This window comes from Saxophila tyrrhenica (assembly GCF_035928015.1).
Source record: "Saxophila tyrrhenica strain CCFEE 5935 chromosome Unknown scaffold_8, whole genome shotgun sequence".
In the NCBI taxonomy this organism is placed as follows: domain Eukaryota; kingdom Fungi; phylum Ascomycota; class Dothideomycetes; order Mycosphaerellales; family Extremaceae; genus Saxophila; species Saxophila tyrrhenica.
The window spans coordinates 314,968-338,409 of NW_027041740.1; the positions used below are offsets into that span (position 1 = coordinate 314,968).

Sequence of the window (23,442 nt, forward strand, 5' to 3'; positions counted from 1 at the left end):
AAGCAAATGGGATGGAATGGATGGGATGGGGGGAGTTTGTTGTTGCTGGGGTTGGGATGAGTTTGTTCGTGTTGCAGTGTCCGTATATGAGACGTGAGATGTATTCACTCCTTCACATGACGTCCAACACTATAAGACAGTACCCAAAATGAGGTTCCAACCTGAACGTGACAATGGCATTCATCTCGTCCTAGGTCTACGTCCTTAAGAGGTAACCCTCAGACAACTCCACGCTAACCCACCAACCCACCCCATCATACTTTTTGTCGTCCCATCATCCCACCGTAGCATCATAAACCCCATCCCCTCTAAAGCTCCTTCTTAACCTTCTCATCCGACACATCCCCCTCATCCCGCTCAATAAACAACCGCCCCATCTTCGCCGCCTCCTTCCACCCGCGTTGCCTGTCCCAGAACTTCTCTCGTGGGCTGGCGTCATGCAGACTCCCCTGCCGCGCGTCCTCCTCCAAACTCCGGCGCGTAATCTCATCCGCCTTCTCGCCGGGAGGCGGCACCATGCGCGTCTGCTCCAGACTCTCTTTCATTAGTTTCTGGCGCGTGACGAAGTTCATCCGTCGCTCCTTCTGGCGGCCGGGGGTGTCGATTTTGGAGATGGAGGTGCGGACCAGCCAGCGGGTGGCGAGGTAGAGGTGCTCGGAGACGAAGATGGACAAGAGCAGAGCCCAGCCGGTGATGTCGGAGGGTTTGCCGTCGGGCCCGAGGCCGTCGTTGGAGAACATGTACACCAACGCGGCCATGGTGAGCGAGCCCATCCAGCTCATGAAACCCAGGGCGTCGAGCCAGGGGCCGATGGTGTCTGCTCTCCAAGGCGTGGGACGGCGGCATTCGACGCAGATTTTGACCGCGTCGCTGCGGAGCTCGATCCAGTTGTTGATTAAGAAACTCACCGGGGCCAGAGGCCAGACGACGGAGAACATGGTCAGATAGCCGAACTGCACGACCATTTCCTTGAGGTCGCCGTAGACGTCGTAGACCTCCATCTCGGCCTCGTTACGGACGCGGGCAAGGAAGTCGGATTCGCCTTCCGGGTCGAAGGCGGCGGCGGAGGGGAGCGGGATGCCGGTTTTCTTCTCGGTGCGTTTGGTTTGCATTTGCTTGAACTTGATCAGGCCTTGGCGCTTGAGGTAGGGGACGATGACTTCCATGGCGAAGTTGACGATTTGCGCCGTCACGGTGAAGTAGATGACTTGTTTGCGCAGGCGGGCGGGGTTGATGTCGAACTGGGAGGCGTTGTCGGGGGTTTCGAGCTGTTGGGCGTTGTCGGCGAAGGGTTTGACGGTCACGCTGAAGACGTCGAGGTAGGGGACGATGACGCTGCCGAAGGGCACGTAGACGAAGGACGTCAGGCAGAGGGACAGGTAAGAGGTGATGAAGTTGAGGACGAAGGTCTTGGACGTCAGGCTGCGCTCGTACTGCGCTTCGGTTTCGTAGTTTTCAAAGTCGGTCAGGCTGTTGGCCGCTTTGGTGAGGATGCCGCTGAGGAAGGGTAGGCCGGTGGTGAGGATGAGGGTGGGCAGGAAGGTGAGGACGGATTTCAGGGGACCGGAGTAGACTTCGGAGATGAAGACTTCGATGGCGAAGCAGGTGGAGATGAGCGTGCCGAGGATGAGAACGGCGGCGATCACGAAGGGGATCTGAAGGAGTTGGCGTTGCAGGCGGTCTCGGGCTGGGAAGATGCGCATCTGTTCGCCGGTGATGGGGTCGTCGACGAGGTGCTTTGGCGTGAACTCCTTCCTCTTCTCGTCGATGCCGCTCACATTCTTGACACCCCAGCGAACTGCCAGATCTTGTTCTTGATGCGTCCACCATTCGACAAACACCACAGACCACAGAGACGCGACAATGCCGTACCACGGGCTGAAGTAGCCCAAGAACAGCCAGGAGAAGAGGCCAAATCCAGCAGGCACAGCCAGGAAGGTGAAGTACGCTTGTGTGAACGCAAAGTAGAAAGCAATCTTCTCTCCCATCCGATCCCGTATCTCGTCCAGGTCCTCCGGCTTCAGCAGATACTGTGTGCTCCACTTCTTGATCCACTCTTTGTTATAGGCATGGTCGTGCAGCGCAAACACACTCTCCACATTCTGCCACTTCCCCTTCTGCGGCGTGATACCCGCACCGCCCTCGGACCTGACATGGGTGATGAGGCCGTGAATCGTCCGCAGACGCTCCGCCTCGGTCAGAGGGTCCTGCTCGAGCGACTTCTCGGTGTCCATGGCCGGCTCGACCGACCGCACGCCGTGGATCCAGTCTTTGACGCGGTTGCGGTAGATTTCCGCTTGCATGTGCTCTTTGCTGCCGACTTTGATGAAAACGAGGAGGGAGTGGTCGTCGCCTTTGCGGACTTCGGTTGCGAGGCCTGCACCGGACAGGCGTTCGAGCATCTCTTCGAGACGCTGTTCGGCTTGGGCTTTGTCTGTGGGATTCCAATGGCGTTAGCAGACTGCTATATTGAGTGATGTGCGGATGAGCACTCACCAGTCGTGGCATACTTGAAGACTATGACATAGTCCACGCCCATGTTGTTGTGCAACGCCGGATTCTTAGACATGGCGCCGGGCAAGAACTGGGATATGACCAGCTCGGAGAGGTTTCGAGGGTAGTAGGGTCGGTCTCGGCGAGGTTTGGCTAGGGACGCCAGTGCGGCTTGTGTCGTCAACAGGAGGAGGTGGTATTATTCGTGGTCACACCATAGCAATGTCGGTGAATTGAGTGAGAGGGAGAGGGGTATAGAAGTGTGTTGATATTCCTTGTTTGAACGCGGTGGTAACGGCACGTCATCCTGCTTGCTGGTGGAGTCGTGGCGCACGGCCTCTCGACCAGTTCTGTGGGACGATCACATGCTATCTCACCGCATTGGATAGAACAGTGTCGTATATCATATAAATGTAAACATAATCTAGCATCCCTACGTCTGGATGAACCGATAGCATGATCGAACAATAATGCAACACTTTCTCGCCCCGGCCATAACCTACGACCCCCCATCCCTCCTCTACACCCTCCTAACCCAACCCATCAAAACCCTCATCCGCCTCCTAGACCTAACCTTCAGCACCCTCCGTCCCAAACCCAAACCCAACCAACCACCCATACGAATCGTCTGCATATCCGACACCCACTGTCTCAAAGCCCCCAACATCCCCGACGGCGACCTCCTAATCCACGCCGGCGACCTGGCTAACCTCGGATCCGCAGAGGAGATACAGCCGCAGATCGACTGGCTGGACTCGCTGCCGCATCGGCACAAGGTCGTTATAGCTGGGAACCATGATCGCATGCTTGATCCGAGGAGTCGAGACACTTTGCCGCTGAAGGATCGGTACGATGGTCTGGACTGGAAAGGCCTGGTGTACCTCCAGCACAGCTCTGTGGCCCTGAAGTTCAACAGCGGCAGACGGCTAAACATCTACGGAGCTCCTCAGACGCCGGCGAGCAAAAAGGACGACCACGCGTTTCGCTACCCGCAGGAGTCTGACGCTTGGTCCGAGACCGTCCCGCGAGATGTAGATGTCCTCGTCACGCACACGCCGCCGAAGCACCATCTCGATCTCCCCATAGCGCTGGGGTGCGAGTACCTTCTCAAAGAAGTCTGGGACGTGCAGCCGACGTTACACGTTTTCGGGCACATTCACGCTGGTAAATCTGACTTCGTTGGTCAACTGAAAGGCGGTCAGGAAGTAGTCCGATGGGACGACGGTCAGCGCGCTCTTGAACGGGCACTCGCTCGCCCGGATGGGCTTTTCAGAGGCATCGTCGACCCGCGCAGCTGGCTAGACGTCGCGCGAGTCACGTACTACGGCATCACGAACGTGCTTTGGGAGCAGATCTGGGGCGGCTCGAGCCCGGCGTCCACGCGCATGGTGTTGGCGAGTTTGATGTACTGTAACTCGGGCGAACTCAGGAATCCACCGCAGGTAGTCGGCATCTAGTTTCTATTCATCAACTTCGAAGAAACTCCACAACCCTATCCCCCCAAACGACCTGCCGCTTATAAAACGCCATGTCCGGCACACTCCCCAACCCTAGCCCCTCTACCGCATCCGCCAACTCCTCCCCACTTCCTTCACTCTTCACCTCATCAAGCGTATACTGAAACGTCTTAAACGCAAAAACCAACGCCTTCGTCCTCGGCAACCGATGCAACGTCTGCCGTTCACACCTCAACCTACACTCCTCCACCCTGACCTCCTTCCTCTGCACCTCAATACTCTCCTCCAGATCCTCCGCCTCGACATCCAACGTCTTCTGGTTCCCTCCACTCGCCTCCGTCCTGCCGTCCTCATACATATGACTCCCCCCCATACTAAACAGTTTATCATCAGTAGTGACGCTCCAATTCGCCCTCCGCACCGCTTTCCCCAGCTCCATCTTCGCGAAGAAGCGGTCCATGGATTTCTCTAGCTTGGCTTTATACCCTGGAACGGGCGCGTGGATGGAGGCTAAAGGGAGGCCGAGTTTCTCGTGTGTTTTGAAACCCGAGGGGAAGCAGCAGACGTAGGCTTGGAGGTGGTAGATCGGCATGCCGTCTACGGCGGAAGAGGAGGGGAGGAGGAGCAGGATGTCGGTGTCGATGTGGCGGCCGAGGGTGTAGAGGGCTGAGGATGCTGAGGGGGGAGTGAGGGGGATGTATTCGTTGGCGGGGATGTTGTGGAGGAAGTTGACCTGGCCTGAGGGTGCGTCGGGGTTTGAGCAGAGTCTGTACATCGTTGGAAACCGCCTGGGCAGGTACGTTCCGAACGTCCACTCGTAGATTTCGTACACGGCTTCCGTGCAGGGTTCGTTGCATTGGTAGGTCTCCTTCGTATGGGCGTCGAGGATGGATGTCCGGAGTTTCATGCGGTCGAGGTACGTTTTGTCCATGGCGATGAGTTCGGAAAGTGGACAGTTCTCCAGTGCCATGGTGAGGTGGTATTTTGGTTTGAAGGGGCGGATTTTGATGGGTTCTTCGGTCGTGTAGTCGAAGTTGTATAGTAGATCGATGGCGGTGTATGGGTCTGTTGGAGTTGTCTTTTCATCCTGCAGGAGGTCTACTTTCTGTCTTGTCCGTGGAACTTGTATTAGACGCCATAGTAGGTAGAGGAGCAAGGCGGCTATTGGCGTTAGCCAAGGTAGAGCGCTCATTGTTGATACAGCCATTGAGTGAGAAGTCGGCCGTCAGCGATCCGTTGTCCTGTTGAGACAAAAGTACAGTTGATCGGCTCCCACTGACAGCGATACGGTATTTGGTCGAAGTTGAGTCAATGTTGAAGATACGAGAAGAAGGTATGTACCTTGGTATATCTTGCCCGAGGTGGGTCTGAAGTTAGCTGCGTCTCGAGCTGGGTGGAGCTGCCTTTTCGAGCTCCGTGTTGATTGCTTTGGAATGAGCTGTACAGAGAGTCGACATGAGAATGGAATACTTGCGCTGAGCCGTACATTCTCATAGATGTCCTCAGACTGATTGTCGCATCGATGGCCCATTGCGATCTTCAAACTCAATGCCAATCTTGCATCCTAAACTCACACACTGCTATTCCATCCATGTAAAAACCACCAAATACCGACCGGCCTTCTTGACAGAATCTGTACTCAAGCTCGATGGCGATTGAACGCTGTCCAATATGGTTAGGTGGCACGCTCGAGTCGTGCTTGAGCCGCAGAAGGATGTCGCAGTTGGTGACGGTTTCACTCTACTTTCTCGCCCTTCACGGCTCATGAAAGCTCTTGTCGTTAATATGTAGACGATACTTCGCAAGCGAGGACTGTCTGTTTTATCAGGCCTGCCGCCGAAGCCACGCACCAGCCCTTGGAGTCCTGGGTGCTGCTAGAATGACCCATGCCTGGTCCTGCTCTGATGCAGTTCGGCGAGTAGTGAACGTATCATCACCTCTTCGGCGAGTTATCTAGCCGTTTTTCATTGTATAGAGCAGGCACGAACTCTCACAGACGCTTTCGTGATCACGACAAAGGGTCGTGTGTCGTGACATCGGTCCATGAGGGCGCGCGGCGACATGTCTGACTCGTATCTATCCAACCTCTCTGCGAGAGCAGTTGCTGGTGCTTTCAGAGCGAAGTGGTACCGAGCATGCAAACCGCTAGTAACTCATCCATCCGCAGAGTTCCTGGTGTTTTCAGGCGGCACAATCCAGTCATCGATCATCGTTCCTCCTCCACCCTCTCATAAGCATTCCTTGCCCCCGGCCCCGTCGACCTCCGCTTCGCATGCGTAGTCGACTCCCCACTAGGCCTCAGCTGTGAGACACCAGGAAGACTGATGTGGCGTCTATGGCCATCTGCACGAGCCCGAAGAGATGGTGCTCGCGGCCGTTGTGAGCCTCGATATCTGCCGCCGACATACGGCATCTCGTAGGCTGCGGTCCGCCAGAGATATAGTAGGACGTCGTAGACGAGTATGAGAAACCATGGTCCGAAGATTAGGATGCTAAGGATGAGCTGTACTTGGGTCAGCCTTGGGCCTTAGTGTTCATGACGGAGTGGATGTACGAAGGTTCTTGCAATCAAGGTCTCGATGAAATTCAGATTCTGCGGCAGGATTGAGAAGACGCCCATGTCTGGTTTAGCCAGATGTGTCGTTCACTCGATGCTTGATGGTCGGTGGAATCATGGTCAAGTCGAGGGTTGTGGCTGATGAAGAAGGCAAGCCCAACGTGCCCTCGCTCGCCTCAACCAAACTTCACTTCACTTCAATTCCTCAATTTCTTTCTTTCCACTTCACGGTATTGGCATGCTTGAAGACGGCGAAACCACTAATAAGAAAAACCGAATCTTGTGATATACACGTTGCAAAAGTGCTGTGATCTATCTCGCCATGGCGCTCGATGCTGTTGTGTAACCTCCCCCCAAGTCCTTCTAGAGACACATCACATCTTGATGCAGTACTTCCAACAACCACATCATTCACTACACGTCGCTTCTTTCACCATCACTTGACTCACCCAATGTCGCATACAGTAATGAGAGGACATTGACTGGAGAGTGACCGGTAAGAGTCAGCAGCCTTGCCGCAGATTCATTGGTCGATGCTGTGCAAGAGCTCCATTGACTGCAGGAGGGGCGACTGAAGGTACCACCACCCACCCGTTCCTGCTACCTTTGCACTGCCCAGGCTACAGCCTCATACAAAAACCCATCGACTCATGCGAACCTCCTCCATACTCATCCTTTCAATGTGACTAACCTCTACCACGAAAGCAGCAGGTGGAAAACGAGTCAGTTCAACCTAACAATTGTATCTGCGACTGCAAGCAAGGCACGATGAACGGATTTCAGCATCACGATCTGAATCGCAACGGCGCATGGGACAGGGCTGTCGAGCAATGGGGAGAACACGATCACTCTGATGATCTACCAGAATCGGAGTATCGCCTGCGAGATGAACGGCGCATAGCGCTCAACACGGAGCTCCTGCGCAATGAGCAGGCGAATCTGGGATTTGCTGGCGAGCAGCAGCAGCTTGGTGTCTTCGGCGACGATGCAGCCTTGCCGTACCACGACACTCAAAACCTCGCAGCACGTCGCAGAGCAAGAAGAGACTCATCGGGCTTCAGCCCACAGCTCCAGCCGGCCCAAGAATACATGAGCCAGCCGAGTCCATTCACCCTCGATGCCAATCTCACCGAGTGCAGCTTCATGCTGCAGTATCCAAGCGGAAATGCCACAATCTCCTTTTACAACGACCGCGGCCAGCTCGAAACCATACCAAATGTCAACATCCAGCTCATTGAAGACCGCTGTCCCATCCTCGCCATGGCGTTTGAAGAATCCAGATCGGGACCTCAGCTCTTCCTCGAAACCGTCACGTCACAATCAGCATGGCCATTTTTGCGCTTCCTGTATTCAGGTACCTATGCGCTAAACGGTGGCTTCGCGAGCGACGTCTGGTGGGAAGATGTACCCACCTCCGTCCTTGCGCATTGTCAGCTCTACCGACTCGGCGACATCTACGACTTACCGGAGCTCAAGACGCGAGCGTATGTCAATGTCGTAAGACAGTGCGAGTTCGGCTGCTCGTCACCAAACAAGCCTATCGATCTCTGCGCTGCCATCGAGTACATCTATGAGCACCTTCGGCAGCACGAGTCGGTGGTCGACACACTGATCAACTACTGCATCAGTTGCTTCCTGTCGCACAACCTGGAAAGGGATCCAGATTTCCAGAAGCTTGGATTCGAACTGCGGCCGTTCCATCAGGATTTGTGCAAGAATGTTATGGATCGTGGGTTTGAGGACGAGAGTGAGTTGCATCTTGCTTTCATGCGACCTGTGAAGGTTTGGCTGACAAGAGCATAGCTGCTGCCGCAATCATCCAGATGCCTTTCAAGCCACACAGACCGGACACATATGCTTCAAGAAACGACATTGAAGTGGATGTCGTCTACCAGTTCCACGGCGACGACCGCTTCGAGCGCCAACCGGTCGAGATGAAGAGAAGGAAGCTCGAGCAGCCAGAGAATAACCCAGTGAAGATGCCTCTGCGAGTGATCAATACCACGAGCGAGCCTTGGGAGGATGTCTCGGACAATAATCCCAGGACGGTCGATGGCTCCAAGGGCAAGACGCACGGCGATCACGACTGGAACGCGTTTTCTTCCCAATTCGAGATGGTACGCCATCACCAAGCGATGCTGGCAGACAGGACAGAGTATCTGCGGTTGCGCGGTATAACGGCAGAGCCTAAGGAGGCACAGCCAGACGAGGAAGCCAAGGCCATCGATGACTCCAAGAACAGAGTGTTCGTGGGCGACGACGGCAGCGAGTCCTCTTCTGAGAGGGAGCGGGTACTCCACCAGGCGATTCTGGCAAGCAGAGCGGAGGCTGAAGCATTCCCCACTCGGACGAACGCGGCAGAGTTCGAGACGGTGGACTTGTCAGATCATGACAAAGGATCCGATAGCGATAGCGACTCCAGCGGCTTCATCAAGGTCAAGCGCGAAGACGCCGACGTGAACCAGAACCAGCACCAGCTACCCATCCGCAGTCAAGGACCGGTACCTAGCTCGATCGATGCTCAGGACGAGGGTGGAAGTGGTTCGGATTCTGAATGGACTATGCTGTAGGAGGGAGGCCATTGAAGGCATCTGCTCGGTAAGAGTAAACGCATTCCGTCGCCAGAGAGGGAATGGGATCTGGGATGAGGGCATCATGGCCAGAGGAGACACCAGTGCAGACAGCAGCCAGCATCAAGCAAAGACGAAGACGACACGAAGACACGAAGAATCAAATGAACGACAAAACAAGGGAGGGATCTGGCGGCGTTTTGGAACTATCAGCTCAAGCATTTTTTTTGGAGCGGTTGATCGGCAATGATGGGGCGCCGATCTGATGTCCCGAAGACGAAGTCAATGATAGTACTACCTTAATTTCTGCTTTGTACATTAATGACATCTTAACCAGTTGCTTCAATATCCCTATCCGTTCGCATTATGGGTACAGAATCTGATTCTTCCCTGAGTTCACGACAAGACACATCCACAAAAGACCATCACTCTCGACAGAATGACGCTTCGGTGAATATAGAAAAGCCCGCCGAAACCGGCGATTCATCAGAACAGCAGCTCGACAGCAGCAACGCCTCCAACGACGACGAGCAGAAACACACTACACCATCAACATGGCATCGCATATCCGCCAAAATCTTCTGGGTCCCCCCCAACTGCCGCTGGGACCCCGAAGAACCGCCCAAATTCTCCATGGCCCTGAACATCCTCTTCGCCTTCGCGGGAGCCTTCACAGTGGCGAACCTCTACTACAACCACCCCATCCTCAACATCCTCGCCCGGGACTTTGGCGTCTCCTACGACAAAGTCGCGCAGATCCCCACGGTAGCGCAAGCGGGTTACGCGGTGGGCTTGTTCTTCCTGTGTCCGCTGGGGGATTTGCTGAAGAGGAGGCCTTTTGTGCTGAGTTTGGTGCTGTTTACTGCGACGATGAGTATTGGTTTGTGCGTGACGGATTCGTTGGAGGTGTTTTCAGCGATTCAGTTCATTACTGGTGTTACGACGGTGACGCCGCAGCTTATGCTGCCGTTGGTCGGGGATCTGGCGCCGCCGAATAAGAGGGCCGCGGCGTTGAGTATTGTGGTCAGTGGGTTTGTCCTGGGGATTCTCGTCGCGAGGCTGCTGTCCGGGATCATGACGAACTATACCAGCTGGCGGAACGTTTACTGGATGTCTGTGGGATTGCAATACGCCATCTTCGGCAGCTTGTGGGCGTTTATGCCCGATTACCCGGCTACGAATAAGCGGCTCAACTACTTCAAGATGCTCTGGTCCATGCCGGTTATGCTGACCAAACACCCGATTTTGGTGCAGGCGTGTCTGATCTCCTACTTCACCTCTGCGACTTTTACGAGCTTTTGGACTGTTTTGACGTTCCTCCTCGCTGGGCCGCCGTATCGCTACGATTCGGTCACAATCGGTTTGTTCGCTCTGATAGGAATCGGAACAATGTTCAGCACACCCCTCTACGCCCGCCTGATCATCGACCGCTTCGTGCCCTGGTTCTCCGTCATCCTGGGCATGACATGGTCTATGATCGGCATCTGCGTCGGCGCCTACACAGGAAAAATCACAGTCGCTGGTCCAATCATCCAAGCCTTCTTCCTGGACCTGGGAATGCAGACCGCCCAAATAGCGAACCGCAGCTCCATCTACGCCATCGAGCCGCAAGGTCGCAACCGAGTGAATACCTGCTTCATGGTCTTCACGTTCTTCGGCCAGCTGACGGGGACCTCCGTTGGAGCGCAGCTGTATTCCCGAGGCGGCTGGGTCGGGAGTCAGAGTTTCAGCGTCGGGTGCATTGGGATGGCGTACTTGCTCACGTTCGCACGCGGACCGTTTGAGAAAGGATGGATTGGGTGGCATGGAGGGCTGAGTATTCGGAAGAAGCATCTTGAGAGTGCGGATGGGCATACGGCGGAGGCGAGGAATCCTTTGAGGAGGATGACGACGAAGGAGAAGGATGCGCAGGCTGCAAAGGCGGCGGAGGATGGGGATCTGGAGAAGCAGGTGAGGGAGGAGGATCAGAGGCCTGCGGAGAGGGCTATGGAGGATCTTGGAGGGAGTGGGAATGATGATGGGATGGAGATTAGGGATGATGTTGAGAAAGGGTCGTCGAGAGAAGGGGTGGATGGGGTTGCGAGGTCTGATAAGCAGCCGGGCTGATGTTTTTGTTTATTCTTGCATAGCGATCGGTACTATCGTTGGGTATAGACAGCAGCGAGTCGATACATGTACATTCCAGAATCTGTACATTTGGAACTTTGAAGAGGCTCCCAACATCCTCCCTGCGACATCTGAGGTGCCACCGCGTCCGAGCATACGCTGATCAGAATATGGCAACTGCAGAACAAAAGTCAGCAAACGTCTCAGCACCGTCACCAAGCACAGAAAATCTCCTCACCTCCATTCGGCGGACTAGCCACCCCACCGGGCACATTGGTCGGCACACTCGTAAAAAAGAAACTCCACCGTCCAACCTTCTTACAATACGCCCCCAACTCCTCCAAATCAAACAACTCCCCAATCGGCATCCCCCACCCGGCCAACATGACCTCATGCAACGCCCACTCCTTCTGCGTCGGCCACGCCTCCAAGCTCGGATGGTCCGCCCCAGCGGCCGAGAAGTTCGACCAAAGGAACTCCATCATCTCGTCGCTCTGCTCGATGCCCGTGAACGTGAGCGGTTGCTTTGCACGGAGGGTCTCGATTTCCGCGCGCGAGAGTTTGTTGTACGCGTCCATGTATCCGGAGCGGATGATCAGGATGTCGCCGAATTGGATCTCGGTGCCTTGGGCTTTCGCCACGGCGCGCAGGTCTGAGGCGGTGATGTTGCCGGTTTCGAAGGCTTGGTGGGGACGTCCTTGCTTCTGGCGCCATTCGTGGTAGTCGAGCAGGATGCCGCGGCCGACGATGCCTTGTTGGGCCCAGGCGCCAATGCCGTTGACGTTGGATTTCTCGACGCCGTTGGTGCCGTGGATGTGGTCGAGGGTGACGCCGTTGTAGAAGCGCTGTTCCTTCTGGTAGGCGAAGTGGCGCAGGCCGTCCCATTGGGAGGAGGATTGGGTGTTGAAGGTCCTATGGACAGAGGAGCAAGAGGGTTAGCGGATCCCTTAGACTTAATAGGGCTATGCTCAAGGGTTTGATACCAGACGTCGTCGTTGACGATCCTCGGTGGTTTCTGGTAGACTTCCTTGTGGAACTGCTGGCGGCCGAAGAAGGGCAGGTCGCCTTGGGCGTCGAGGGGCCAGTCGATGTTGATGCGGGTGCCCGTTTGGATTTCGCTGGCGGCGGACTTGACGATGGGGTCGGAGAGGCGGTTGAGGGTGCCTAGTTCGTCGTCTTTGCCGTAGCTGTGTTGTGTTAGTGGTCCGTGTGGTGTATTGTTTGATGTGGGGTGTGCTTACAGGCCCCAAGCGTTGTGATGAGGGCCATTTTTGTCCAACGGTAAGTCGGAGAACTTGGGTATTTTGTCTGCCATTGTCAAAACGATGAGGCCAATTTGTTTTGCTGAGGACACTTTGTTGTTGAGTCGAACAGAGTTATACTGACGTTCAATCATGACCCCTCAGTGGTCTGCGAAGTCGCAACAGGTGGAGTGAGAGCTTGCCCGAGGTGCTATTTCATGTTCGTGGAAAGGCTTCCGTTGATTTCGCAGAATCTACTGAATTGATAGAGCATTCACTGATGTGTCCGTCGAGCTCGCGGAGTGCAGGAGATACTGAAGGTAATGGTCTGATGGAAAAGTTTGAGCACATTTCTCAATTAACAAGCAAGAACGAACAAAGAAGGTCAAGTGTCGTTAGGTATGGACCAATCGTGGCATGTATCCCTTGTGCATGCATTCCTGTGAGCGTTTCTGCGCGGCTTTCTTGAAGTGCAAAGGTCGGTACGGGAGTAAAGGAAATATATTGAAACCTTGGAGTACCCAATATGTGCGACTTCCCGAGACATGGCAGGGTAGATGCAGCGAGCCTTCGAGAAGGAGTTTCCGATGGCGCTGAGGCCAGGTAAGATGCTGGAAGCGGAGTGGTTGTGACTGCTTCAGAGGATGTTGTTATGGGGTCAACATGCTTACCGAAATCTGCTATCCACGAGGAGGCTTTGCAAGGGAAGAGAGAGTAGCAATGAAGGCTTCTTCGGAAAGGCCAAGTCGACCTCAATGGACGATCTGGTTCCAGCCCGACGAAACATGGATCACGAACGTAGATCAACTACCTGTCTTGACAGCCGCATGACTTGTCAGGGCCGACATGATCTTACCCAAGATGTACAGCGGTCCCCAAGAGAGGGCTGAGATGCGTGTGAATGCATGTCCGTGTGTAGGAAAGCTGCTAGCATGGATAGACCGCCGTTGATATCGCCGTGCAGGACTAGGGCTGGAGCGGAGTCTTGCTGCCTTGCTCGTATAGAAAAGGAACGAACGCGTGGTGATCAAAGGATTTCTGAAAGCGTATCCTCACCTAGGCGAAGGCCGTTGAGGCCACTCTTCAGGTGTCAGAGTCCCGGTGCGTCAAGTATGTATCTGGGCAGGGTTTGGTCTTGTCCAAGATGGAGTATACGGCAATACGATGGTGACGGTGTCGATGGAGGTATGTTGGCGCCTGGGAGAAGAGCCTGACTAGCCAGACGGCCGTCCAAACCGTCGTGTCGTAGCCAGATATACATGCCGTACCGTCTTCTCCGGAACGTGAAGTAGAACCAGAGATATAGTGAAGGTATGAGCAGGGGCATATCTGCATCCAGGAGATGGTCCCGTGCTGGACGACCCACCGTCACCAGCGTCGCATATTGACCAGTCGTCCGACTCACACCTTCTTCTCCAAAGAGTGAATCGGAATCCAAAACACGTGAAGTGGAGGTTGAAGATACGTGTATGTTCACGTGTAGGAGAAAGGGGTCGTCGGGATTGGGCTGACTCAAGTCCGAGGCGCGATGGTCATAGCTCGAGAATTGTTTTGAAGTTTGGCTTCACGCTCCAGCCAGCTTCTTCTCGACAACAACAAATTTCGGCACCCAAGCGCACACCAAGTTGATCCATCTTCTATTACAAACCATCACCGAGAACCCATTCAATCCATCACACACCTCCTCCCAGCCACTCACCCACGATGCCACCCAAGAAGGCGGCCGCTGCCTCGGCGGCATCCTCGAAGCCCTCGAGGGCAGGCACCAAGCGCAAGGCCGAAGAGCCCGTCGCTCCCACCGTCGCGAAGAAGGCAAAGGCCACTACACGCGCCGTAAAGACTCCCACCACCGCCGCGACCAAGGAGACGGCGCCGGCCAAAAAGGCCACCACCAAGAAGGCAGCTGCGCCAAAGCAGACCAAGAGCGCCGCTTCTCGAAAGCCGGCAGCCGCCACGAAGACCCAGAGCACTGCTGCTGCGATCAAGAAATCTGCCTCCCCTGCGGAGAAGAAACAGCCGGCCAGCAGGAGGCGCAAGGCCGAGACTGAGGTCACGTCTACACAACCGACCAAGAAGGTCAAGCCTCTCGAGAAGGGGCCAGTCATCAACGAGCCGCCAACCGCGGCGCTCAATGTCTACGTGTTTGGAGAAGGTATGTTTTGTTTGCTCACTGCGACTCGTGTAACATCGGCTAACAGCTTCTAGGATCGTCGGGAGAGCTTGGACTCGGCACCGCGAAGAACGGCATCGACGTGAAACGTCCACGCTTGAACGCGAATCTGGCTGCCGACAAAGCAGGCGTCGTGAAGATCGTCGCTGGTGGCATGCACTGTCTCGCGCTTACACAAGACAACAAGATCCTCTCGTGGGGCGTCAACGATCAAGGCGCGCTGGGGAGAGACACAACATGGGAGGGAGGTCTACGCGACATGGACGCAGAGGAGGACTCGGACAGCGAGAGCGGGGACGACAACGGCATCAATCCAAAAGAGTGCACACCAGAGGCGGTTGACTTCTCGCAGACCGAGCTCGCAGAAGGAATGCGCTTTGCGGACATCGCCGCTGGTGACTCTTGTTCATTCGCGGTCACAGATGACGGTCGCGTGTACGGCTGGGGCACGTTCCGGAAGGGAGACGGTATTTTCGGCTTCACTTCGCCAGGAAACGTGGTCACCAGGCCTGTACTACTGCCCGACCTCAAGAAGATCACCTCTATCGCCACCGGCAGCAACCACGCACTCGCGCTCGACAGCACCGGCGCAGTCTGGGCATGGGGTGCAGGAGAGCAGATGCAGCTCGGACGCAGGATCATAGCAAGGACCCAAGCAGAAGGGCTCATACCACGCCAGTTCGGCCTACCCAAAGGACCAAAGAACGGCATCTCACAGATCGCAAGCGGCTCGGATCACAGTTTCGCCATCTCCAAGAACGGCGCAGTCTACAGCTGGGGCTCCAACAACTTCGGCGAGACGGGCGTCGCAGACGGTGCAGGCGAAGACAACGCCGCGGTCACCAACCCTACTATTGTCGCTTCCCTGAACGGCAAAGTCATCACCACCATCGCCGCCGGCACCCACCACACCATCGCCGCCACAGAAGCAGGCGAGTGTCTCGTCTGGGGCCGCGTCGACAGCGCACAGTCGGGCATCGAAATGGACGACATCGCCAAACTCCCCGACGACGCCATCATCCGCGACCCGAACAAAGGCGAGCCGCGCATCATCATCCTCCCGCAACCCGTCGCCGAGATCGAGGGAGACGTCTCCGCCGTCGCAGCAGCGGGGGATCAGTGCATCGCCGTCACGAAGGAAGGGAAGGCGTGGAGTTGGGGTTTCTCGTCGAACTATCAGACGGGACAGGGCACGGATGAGGATGTCGAGGTCGCGACGTTGATGGATAATACTGCGATTAGGGGGAAGAAGATCACCGGGGCGGAGTGTGGGGGGCAGTTTGGCATGTTGACCGAGCGGGTCCTGCTTGCGAATGGGGTTTGAGAGGGTCGTGGGAAGTGGGATAGGGGGGTTCGGGGATGTGTTCTTGGTCTCGGAGAAGGCGTTCTGGATCAAATGGGTTTCTTTGGTTTCGTAGTAACGGGCCTGGAAATTGCTGCTTTCTCGACGGCACCAGCGAGGGCGCTGTGGGTTTTACTGCCGCTGTGGTGGCGGGGGTTTTCTGTAGTGAAAGTTGGAGAAGGGGGGGTGGTAGCGCTCCCGCCGTTCTCTCTTGAATTCGAACTTTTTTGTTATGCTATTGGTGTCTGTCACTGGCGTAGTCTTCTTTCCGTTGCGAAGAGAGAGCAGTGAGGTAGGAGGTGGGTGGTGAGGTCCCTTCTCCTCGATCGAGATAGAGGTACATTAAGATGGGATGGATGGGTACGAGAGATTTCCGGTGGCTATCGGGCCATGAAGCGTGTCTTGGAGAAGAGTAGGTAGAAGAAGGGAATGAATGGTCTGACGAGTCGGCTTGTTCACTGCTTGCTCTCGGGTTACAAGGACGGCGGATGGCCATGGCCATGACGACCACGGTGTGTTCAGGTTCTTCTGTGCAGCTCGGAGAGGTCGGGAGGCAACTGACCACCTCAGACTCCCGGTCCTCTCTTCTCCTAGACCGGGCAGACAACAAGTTACGAGCTTACGACATTAGTCCATCAACCCTCACAACCGCGTACGGCACGGAGAACACATGGTCATCTCATATCACATATCTAAACGCTCACACAAAAAATAAAAAAGAACAATCCACCACACCTCTTTTCCCAAAAAACCCCCTCCATCCGAAGTCAAAAAAAAGCCCTGGGTATCCAAGAAATCTAAACGCAAACTTTTCCCTCCCTCCTCCCATCCCCCTCACAATTCCCATCAAAACTCAAAGCACCCTCTTCCGCTTCCTCTCCTCCACCCCCTCATCCTCCCCCTCCCTCTCCGCCGTATCCGCCGGATTCAGAAGCGAATGCACATTACTCGCCATACTGCTCCTCCTCGTCGGCGGACCGGGCGTCTCGATCCCGATCCCCTTAAAAGGATACGCGCGCCCGGGAAGCTGCCACCCGGCGTCGTTGGGGTTCGCGTAGCTGCCGCCGAAACTGCTGGTGAAACTGGGCGGACCTGGGTCGTGCGGGGGCGGAGGGGAGGGGTGGCGGGAGGTAGAGGCGATGCCTGCGGCGCGGGGGAGTTCGTATTGCGCCAGCGCGTCGCGGAGCTGTTGGTCCCCTGGTTGGGCCGGCTGGCGCGGGGACGAGGGCCAGGCGGTGGAGGAGTGGCCGGAGGCGTAGGGGGAGCTGTTGTGGGGGTAGGGCTGGGTGGCGGACCAGCCGTGGACGCGGATGTCGGCGGAGGTGTGGCGGCGGGCGAGGCTGGCGGGTGGGGAGGAGGTGTTGGCGAGCGGGTGTTGAGTTTGTTGGGATGGTGGGGGTGGTGGGGGGAGGTGTGGTGGGCGGGTGGAGGAGGGGGAGTAGGCGCCGCTGGCTGCGCCGATGGAGCCGTAGCGGCGGGGGGACATGAGGTGGGGTGGTACGGGGGTGCGGAAGGAGTTTGGTCGGCCGATTGCTTGGAGTGATGGCCGGCGGGATTCGTCGTATGGGCGTTGTCGAGGCGACATTGGCGGGCCCATGTCTGGCGCAAGTCTGTCGTTTTGGAAGTACGATTGCCTGTTTCCGAAGATTGGTTCGGACGTATCTTCCACTGATCGCAGGTGATCGACATGCCGCTGTATGTCCTGGCGCATGGCGTATACTTCGCGGTGGACCGGATTGTCCGGGTCAGGGACCAGTGTGAGCAGATGTGACGACAAGTCGTTATTCCACTGGTGACATCGCGTCAAGCCTTCGAGAAGAGTCTGGCACTTCGCAGTCACCGCCGTGTAGGCCTCTTCCGTCCGTGAGAGCCGGTTAAACATATCCTGCATCTGCCACTCGAGCATCCCGAAGCGCGCCTCTACAGGATCTTGAGGTGCTTCCATCGGCGTACCTGGTTGCTGAGGCACTGGTGGAACTTTTGATTGGTTCGAGAATGAGTCGCGATGTATGAGCGCATGGCGAGAAGCTCTGCGCTTGATCTCGCGCAGGCCGACCAGGTCGCCGCGCTTGAAGTTGCCAGCGCCATGCTTGAACTCCCACAGGGGCGAGTCGGGCTGACCATTGTGGAAGACATCAGAGACTGCGACGTCATCAGTAAGGCCGACGGTCGTTTTGCTGTGCTCGTTTCCCATCATACCTTTATGAAAGCCATACATGTTCAGTTGCCGTACGAAGGAGGAGATGTTGGTATGCTTGAAGTATTGACTTTGATCGTCAGCAACCTTAACCTTGATCGATCCACCACGTGTGAGACTTACGCTAAGACCTTCGAGAACTCCGAAGATGGTGACATGACAAAGCTCTCGTTGGTCTGGGACCAGGAGATCAGATGTTGAATGCTTTGATCTTCGAGCATGCTGCGAGTATGTCAGATGGAATGTCTGACAGTCTTCGCTGTGATACCCACTTGTAGAGCTTGTGTATGAACGCAGTCTGCACCACTTTCGGTTGTTGAGCAGCGGCCGCCGCTCCTGTCGGTTGACTTGAGCCTCCATTGGCAGAAGACTGCTGCTGATCGAAATGGTCGTGTCGTTCGCCATTGGGACTGCTCAAGGGCGGGCCCATTGAAGGTGTGTTGTTATGGCTGGTGTCCATTGGGTCGCCGGGGCTGGTTGAGGTCGTTGCCGAAGATGGCAGGATGGGAATGGTCTTGGAAAAGGGCGGTTGACTGAAGCCAGAAGAGTTGCCCAGAAACGGACTCCTGCTCAGCGGTTGTCCGACAGATGCCATCGATTGTCTCGTGTTCGTGGCCGGAGAGCCTTGAGCTGCAAGAAAGCTGTGGAAAAGAGTCTAGAGAACCCGAGGTTCGACAGAGTCCGCAGCCTGGTCGATATCCTCTTCTTCCAATGCCGTGTATATGCTCAATGCTTGCGCCGTCGAATGCTGAAACAGGTCCCGTCCGTCATCGCCCGCGGTTCCCTTGCGATCATTGAGCAATTGGGGTACCCTATCCCTTCTTATACTGTCGCGACGCTCCGATCTTCAGAAAGGAGACGTGCTCGTCCTTCCTCCCACGCCTTGAATCGCGATCGACGTGCGCGGAACTCGAGGTTGTCCGGGATCTCCTCCGAAGCCGTTGAGTGGTGGCTGTCTGGATGTCGAGTCTGGCGTGTCTTCAATAAGGAGAAGATGTTGAGATGGGACGACAGCGACGGCGAGCAATGCAAAGCAGGACAACAGAGCTGAAAGGGCAAGAGAAGGACAAGAGTACCCGGACTCGAGCTCCTATCAAAGGGTCTGAGGGTCTCTCTCCCCGAGGCCTCGATCGGCGGAGGAGGAGATGGTGAAATCAGCGGGCCGTCGCTTCTCCCATTTTGTGCAGCTGCTAGTGTAACGCCTAGTCGAAGCCTAACGTGCCAACTCGCCGGACGGGCCACCTCTCCAACCTGGAGTCGCCATGTCCAATGTTGCTGCTAATGAAAATGAAATGTCGACCTTGCAGCCATGAAACAGTCCCGACGGAGGTCTGATAGGCCGCGTGAGTCTGGCGCTGCCGACGTTTCCCGGAACACGACCGGAGCACGATACCATGGCATCGGGTCCAGAACCTGAGCCTGCTGTGTTACCGGGCTGAGGACACAGAACGTGGCAGAAACGAGAACACCCCAGCCCGGCCTGATCTGAGACATTGACACCACCCCCGTCGACTACTGCACCTCAACTCCTCCCCGACACCCCTGACTCGCTCCGGCATCTGCGAGCGGGACCATGGCCGACGGTTTTGTGCAATCTTTCGCTGCCATCCCTACCGCGGAGGGGCGCCAGAAGGCGTAAGTGCTACTCTCTCAGACTGCCGAACGTAATACTGAACTCCTTCCAGACTACATCAGCTCGTTCAGAGTCTAGAATATGGCGACCGGCAAGCAGCTTGCGCTTTCATCCATGCCAAGAATGATATTTTACCACGGCTTCCTCTCGAACTCGCGCTCGGGATTTTCGACCATCTGAATCTGTTCGATGCATGGAGGCTTCAGCTTGTCAACAGGAGATGGCGTAACTTACTCTCCTCCGAGCGGTTCATGAGAGCCACTCTGGCTCGATGGGAATCTCACGACCCGAATGACAGTGCGCGCGGTCCTGATGAGGTCGCCCGTGAGTCGATTCGTGACAAGATCCGGCATAGTAAGTGGGGCTAGATGTCTCGTACATTTGAACATCGTGCATACTTTGTATTCAAACATATCAAGGTCATATTTGTACTAACGTTCCACGTTTGTTGTCTAGTGAGGGCCCTCTTGGACGGCAAACCATACACATACACGACGTTCCGCGACACTGGAGTTGCAGACCCTGAACACCCGCCTAGGCAGCCGCACTGTGTCATGGACCTGAAGGGCGACAAGTTGGCGTACATATCGAGCAAGCCAGAAGACGGCGACACCGTTATCATCCGGAACCTCATCACTGGCGCTGCTAGCATGCTGCGCAGTGATGGGAGGGACCAAATCATGACCATCGCGCTCACCACGAAAGCTGTTGCACTGGTGACCTACACTGGTTGCATGTACGTGACAGAGTTCTCTGATCACCTGTTCCTGAAAGAGACCAGGCGTGTACAACTACCATCTTCTCGCATTCAAGCTGTCAGCGGTCACGACAAGACGTTCGTTCTCGCCATGGGACCTAACGGCTCCGCTGGAGACGTCCATGAAGCCTCTGTGCTCGTGTATGACGCAGAGTTGAACCATCTTCAGGGGTTCGCTGTCAAAACGAGCAGACCGCCCCAGGATAAAGAGCTCGATGCGAAGTTGGTGCTTTGCTCTCGTGGGCTCATCGTCGACAGCAATCAGAAGACCATCGACCTGTTCACACTCGCAAGCGATTGCCTGGATGCAGTAAGGGACAAGTATGAGATCAGTTGTCTCGTCATCATGCATCACCGCGTCTCATTCACGGGCTCGTTGATAGATGGGAAGCAGGGCAGAGCATGGTTCCATCGGCTCACTCCAAAGGTGTACAGTCGCGAGCGTGCCTTCATCATGTTCCCACCGCAGCCCAGTGGCAACAAGAATGAATACCTTCTTCGGATTGGCGAGAAGCGGATGACATCTCGAGTCGACTCCCTCCGACTGAGGGCCGGTGTTGCCTTCGACCGGCAAGGTGTGACCTGGCCCTTGCGAGACAACGTCCGGCGACAACGATCTCTCTGGAATTTAACCCTTGATCGCCCAGTTCGTGGCCAGGCGGGGACTGCCGAGAAGTTCCATGCCGAGTGGAAGGGTCTCACGATCGATGGGATTACGAACTTAGAGCGGCACGAGGTGGCAGCGGTGATGAACGATACATTCTTAGCCAATCTGCAAGTCAGTGAGTCTGAGACGCAGGCGACGCGCCTGCAGGTGTTCTGCTTTGATGAGAATGTGTACATGTATGGAGCGCAGGACTTTGGGTCGGGGGATTTTTGAGCCACGATGCTAGAGAGATTACGATGATCGGCTTTCAATGACATGGAATTGACTCGATCCACTCAAAACGAGCCCATACTGTTCCGTGTCTGATTCAATCAGAAGTTGTTTCACAGGTGACTACACGAAGTATCGGAAAGACTTAGATCTTTGCCATGCGAACTCCACGTGCTCTCCCGCTCCTGCCGTTTCTGGCTAGCAGCAAACTCAGTATACCCGCGCTTCAATGACTGTCCTCGATGGAACACCAGCGTACCGTAGAAAGCAGCAAAAGGCAGCAGACAAATCCACTCACAGATTCAAACAGGTCCACCCACCGTCAACTACCTTCAAGTACGCTAACAACAGTCACTCTCCTCAAGCCAACCAAACCTGCACCAACAGTCAAAATGAAGACCGACAACTACCTCACTCTCTGCCTCGAGCAGGCTGCCAAGTCTCCGCTCCACTACCGCCACGGCGCCATCATCGTGCGCGGCGGCAAGGTCATCGGACAAGGCCACAATGACTACCGCCCGGGTTACGACGGCGGCGCTCTCAAGCATGGCCGCATCGCCAAAGGCACCCTCCACGGACCCGCCATCGCCAGCCTGAAGGAGAAGCTGAAGAAACAAAAGGACAAGCCAAAGGAGAGGCAGCAGCAGTATCGAACGTCTCCCACCCCCCCCCGAGCCCACTTTCATCCCCTTCGAAAGCTCCGGCGGCGGTCCTCACGCCAACACCCCGCTCTCCATGCACTCCGAGATGATGGCCATCCACAGCGCCCTCTCCACCTCTTCAACCCTGTCCTCGACGGCGTCCTCGTACGAAGAACCGTGCTTCAAACTACCGGGTGGTTCTAAACGCAAAGCGCGACTACGCCGCGAGCTGCTCGCCGCCTACGTCCACACCGTCTGCGCGACCAGCCCCCGCACCGGCCGGGAGCAGGTTCAAGAGTGTGGTTTTGAAGCTGCCGCATTTGGACCAGACGGTGAGGGAGCGGGGGCGCTGCAACGACAACAAGGGGGAACGGGGGGACGACACCAACGGGGAGGACGAGGAGGAGCTGCGCGAGTTGAAGGAGAAGGGTCGGGCGTTTCACGGGCACGTGGGTGGAGAGAAACATCATCAGAAGGGGAAGAGGAAAGGGACGAAGAAGGGTGGGCGGAATCAGAATGGGTGTCAGTACGAGGGGTACGGCCGGTGTGGACAACAGATACAACAGGATGCGGTACAACAGGTGTCTGCGTCTAGTGGGTCTGCGGAGTATGTGATACGAGGGTATGATCAGCAGGGATATGGTATTGAGGGTATGACTGCGCCGGCAAAGCTTGTGAAGCAGTATGGCAAGGCTGAGAAGGACTATAAGAGGGTCAGTTAATCACCGTTGTCAATTGCTGCCATGGTGAGTATGCTAACCATATTCATAGTCAGGCAAGATGAGGCCGAAGCTTGACGAGACAGGGCAGCCCGCGCCATTGCTTCTACCAAAAGGCAACACCGGAACCACAAGCAGTTCGGTCAATGACCGCAAGAAGAGTCCGAGACTAAAGGGTGCTGATATCTATGTGACTCGGCTGGGCTGGTGCAAAGGACCGGCTCAGACTCCACGGACACGTGCTGCGCCCGCCGTGGCTCCCGTAGAAGCGCACCCTTCTCCTACCGACTCCGAGGATCTGTCTTCCAGCACGTCCTCCCTGACCTCAGGCTCCCTGCACGACGAGCTCATCAACCGCGACCCCTCGCCCAGCCCCTCCACCCAGCCCAAACCTGCCGACACAGCCGGCAACACGCAGCTCGTCCGCGCCTCCCGCCCCTGCTACCGCTGCATCTCATACATGCACTCCGTCGGCATCAAGCGCGTGTTCTGGACAAACGACGCTGGCGAGTGGGAAGGCGGGAAAGTTCGCGACTTGGTCGACGCGCTGGATTGTTCGATGGAGAGCGTGGCGGCTGGTGAGGGGGACAAGGGCGGGCCAATGGGGAATGGGGTGTTCGTTACGAAGCATGAGGTGTTGATGTTGAAGAGGATGATGGGGCAGCAGGGTGGATGAGGCTTT

At 56.0% G+C, this 23,442-nt stretch overlaps 10 protein-coding genes across 10 annotated transcripts; 6 read left to right on the plus strand and 4 right to left on the minus strand.

Annotated features, from left to right (window-relative positions):
* Window positions 1-308: 308 nt before the first annotated feature.
* LTR77_005436 (uncharacterized protein) lies at window positions 309-2,569 on the minus strand (the record flags this gene model as incomplete). Its single annotated transcript, XM_064802681.1, has 2 exons — window positions 309-2,434; window positions 2,497-2,569. 2 exons carry the CDS (start codon window positions 2,567-2,569, stop codon window positions 309-311), a joined length of 2,199 nt encoding a protein of 732 aa, XP_064658806.1.
* Window positions 2,570-2,963: 394 nt separating this feature from the next.
* Window positions 2,964-3,950, plus strand: LTR77_005437 (uncharacterized protein; the record flags this gene model as incomplete). Its single annotated transcript, XM_064802682.1, has 2 exons — window positions 2,964-3,340; window positions 3,386-3,950. The coding sequence occupies 2 exons, from the start codon at window positions 2,964-2,966 to the stop codon at window positions 3,948-3,950; spliced, it is 942 nt and encodes a 313-aa protein (XP_064658807.1).
* A 10-nt stretch (window positions 3,951-3,960) lies between these two features.
* LTR77_005438 (uncharacterized protein) lies at window positions 3,961-5,142 on the minus strand (the record flags this gene model as incomplete). The annotated part of the gene is made up of 1 exon (XM_064802683.1): window positions 3,961-5,142. One exon carries the CDS (start codon window positions 5,140-5,142, stop codon window positions 3,961-3,963), a length of 1,182 nt encoding a protein of 393 aa, XP_064658808.1.
* Window positions 5,143-7,275: 2,133 nt separating this feature from the next.
* Window positions 7,276-9,077, plus strand: LTR77_005439 (uncharacterized protein; the record flags this gene model as incomplete). Its single annotated transcript, XM_064802684.1, has 2 exons — window positions 7,276-8,254; window positions 8,311-9,077. The coding sequence occupies 2 exons, from the start codon at window positions 7,276-7,278 to the stop codon at window positions 9,075-9,077; spliced, it is 1,746 nt and encodes a 581-aa protein (XP_064658809.1).
* A 366-nt stretch (window positions 9,078-9,443) lies between these two features.
* Window positions 9,444-11,183, plus strand: LTR77_005440 (uncharacterized protein; the record flags this gene model as incomplete). The annotated part of the gene is made up of 2 exons (XM_064802685.1): window positions 9,444-9,447; window positions 9,538-11,183. 2 exons carry the CDS (start codon window positions 9,444-9,446, stop codon window positions 11,181-11,183), a joined length of 1,650 nt encoding a protein of 549 aa, XP_064658810.1.
* A 212-nt stretch (window positions 11,184-11,395) lies between these two features.
* LTR77_005441 (uncharacterized protein) lies at window positions 11,396-12,498 on the minus strand (the record flags this gene model as incomplete). Its single annotated transcript, XM_064802686.1, has 3 exons — window positions 11,396-12,095; window positions 12,167-12,370; window positions 12,425-12,498. 3 exons carry the CDS (start codon window positions 12,496-12,498, stop codon window positions 11,396-11,398), a joined length of 978 nt encoding a protein of 325 aa, XP_064658811.1.
* Window positions 12,499-14,128: 1,630 nt separating this feature from the next.
* On the plus strand, window positions 14,129-15,918 carry LTR77_005442 (uncharacterized protein; the record flags this gene model as incomplete). The annotated part of the gene is made up of 2 exons (XM_064802687.1): window positions 14,129-14,576; window positions 14,630-15,918. The coding sequence occupies 2 exons, from the start codon at window positions 14,129-14,131 to the stop codon at window positions 15,916-15,918; spliced, it is 1,737 nt and encodes a 578-aa protein (XP_064658812.1).
* Window positions 15,919-16,789: 871 nt separating this feature from the next.
* Window positions 16,790-18,728, minus strand: SFL1 (Flocculation suppression protein; the record flags this gene model as incomplete). Its single annotated transcript, XM_064802688.1, has 4 exons — window positions 16,790-18,078; window positions 18,136-18,203; window positions 18,257-18,355; window positions 18,406-18,728. 4 exons carry the CDS (start codon window positions 18,726-18,728, stop codon window positions 16,790-16,792), a joined length of 1,779 nt encoding a protein of 592 aa, XP_064658813.1.
* A 978-nt stretch (window positions 18,729-19,706) lies between these two features.
* On the plus strand, window positions 19,707-21,403 carry LTR77_005444 (uncharacterized protein; the record flags this gene model as incomplete). The annotated part of the gene is made up of 3 exons (XM_064802689.1): window positions 19,707-19,768; window positions 19,819-20,120; window positions 20,223-21,403. 3 exons carry the CDS (start codon window positions 19,707-19,709, stop codon window positions 21,401-21,403), a joined length of 1,545 nt encoding a protein of 514 aa, XP_064658814.1.
* A 389-nt stretch (window positions 21,404-21,792) lies between these two features.
* Window positions 21,793-23,436, plus strand: LTR77_005445 (uncharacterized protein; the record flags this gene model as incomplete). The annotated part of the gene is made up of 3 exons (XM_064802690.1): window positions 21,793-22,206; window positions 22,254-22,754; window positions 22,813-23,436. The coding sequence occupies 3 exons, from the start codon at window positions 21,793-21,795 to the stop codon at window positions 23,434-23,436; spliced, it is 1,539 nt and encodes a 512-aa protein (XP_064658815.1).
* Between the last annotated feature and the right edge of the window lie 6 nt (window positions 23,437-23,442).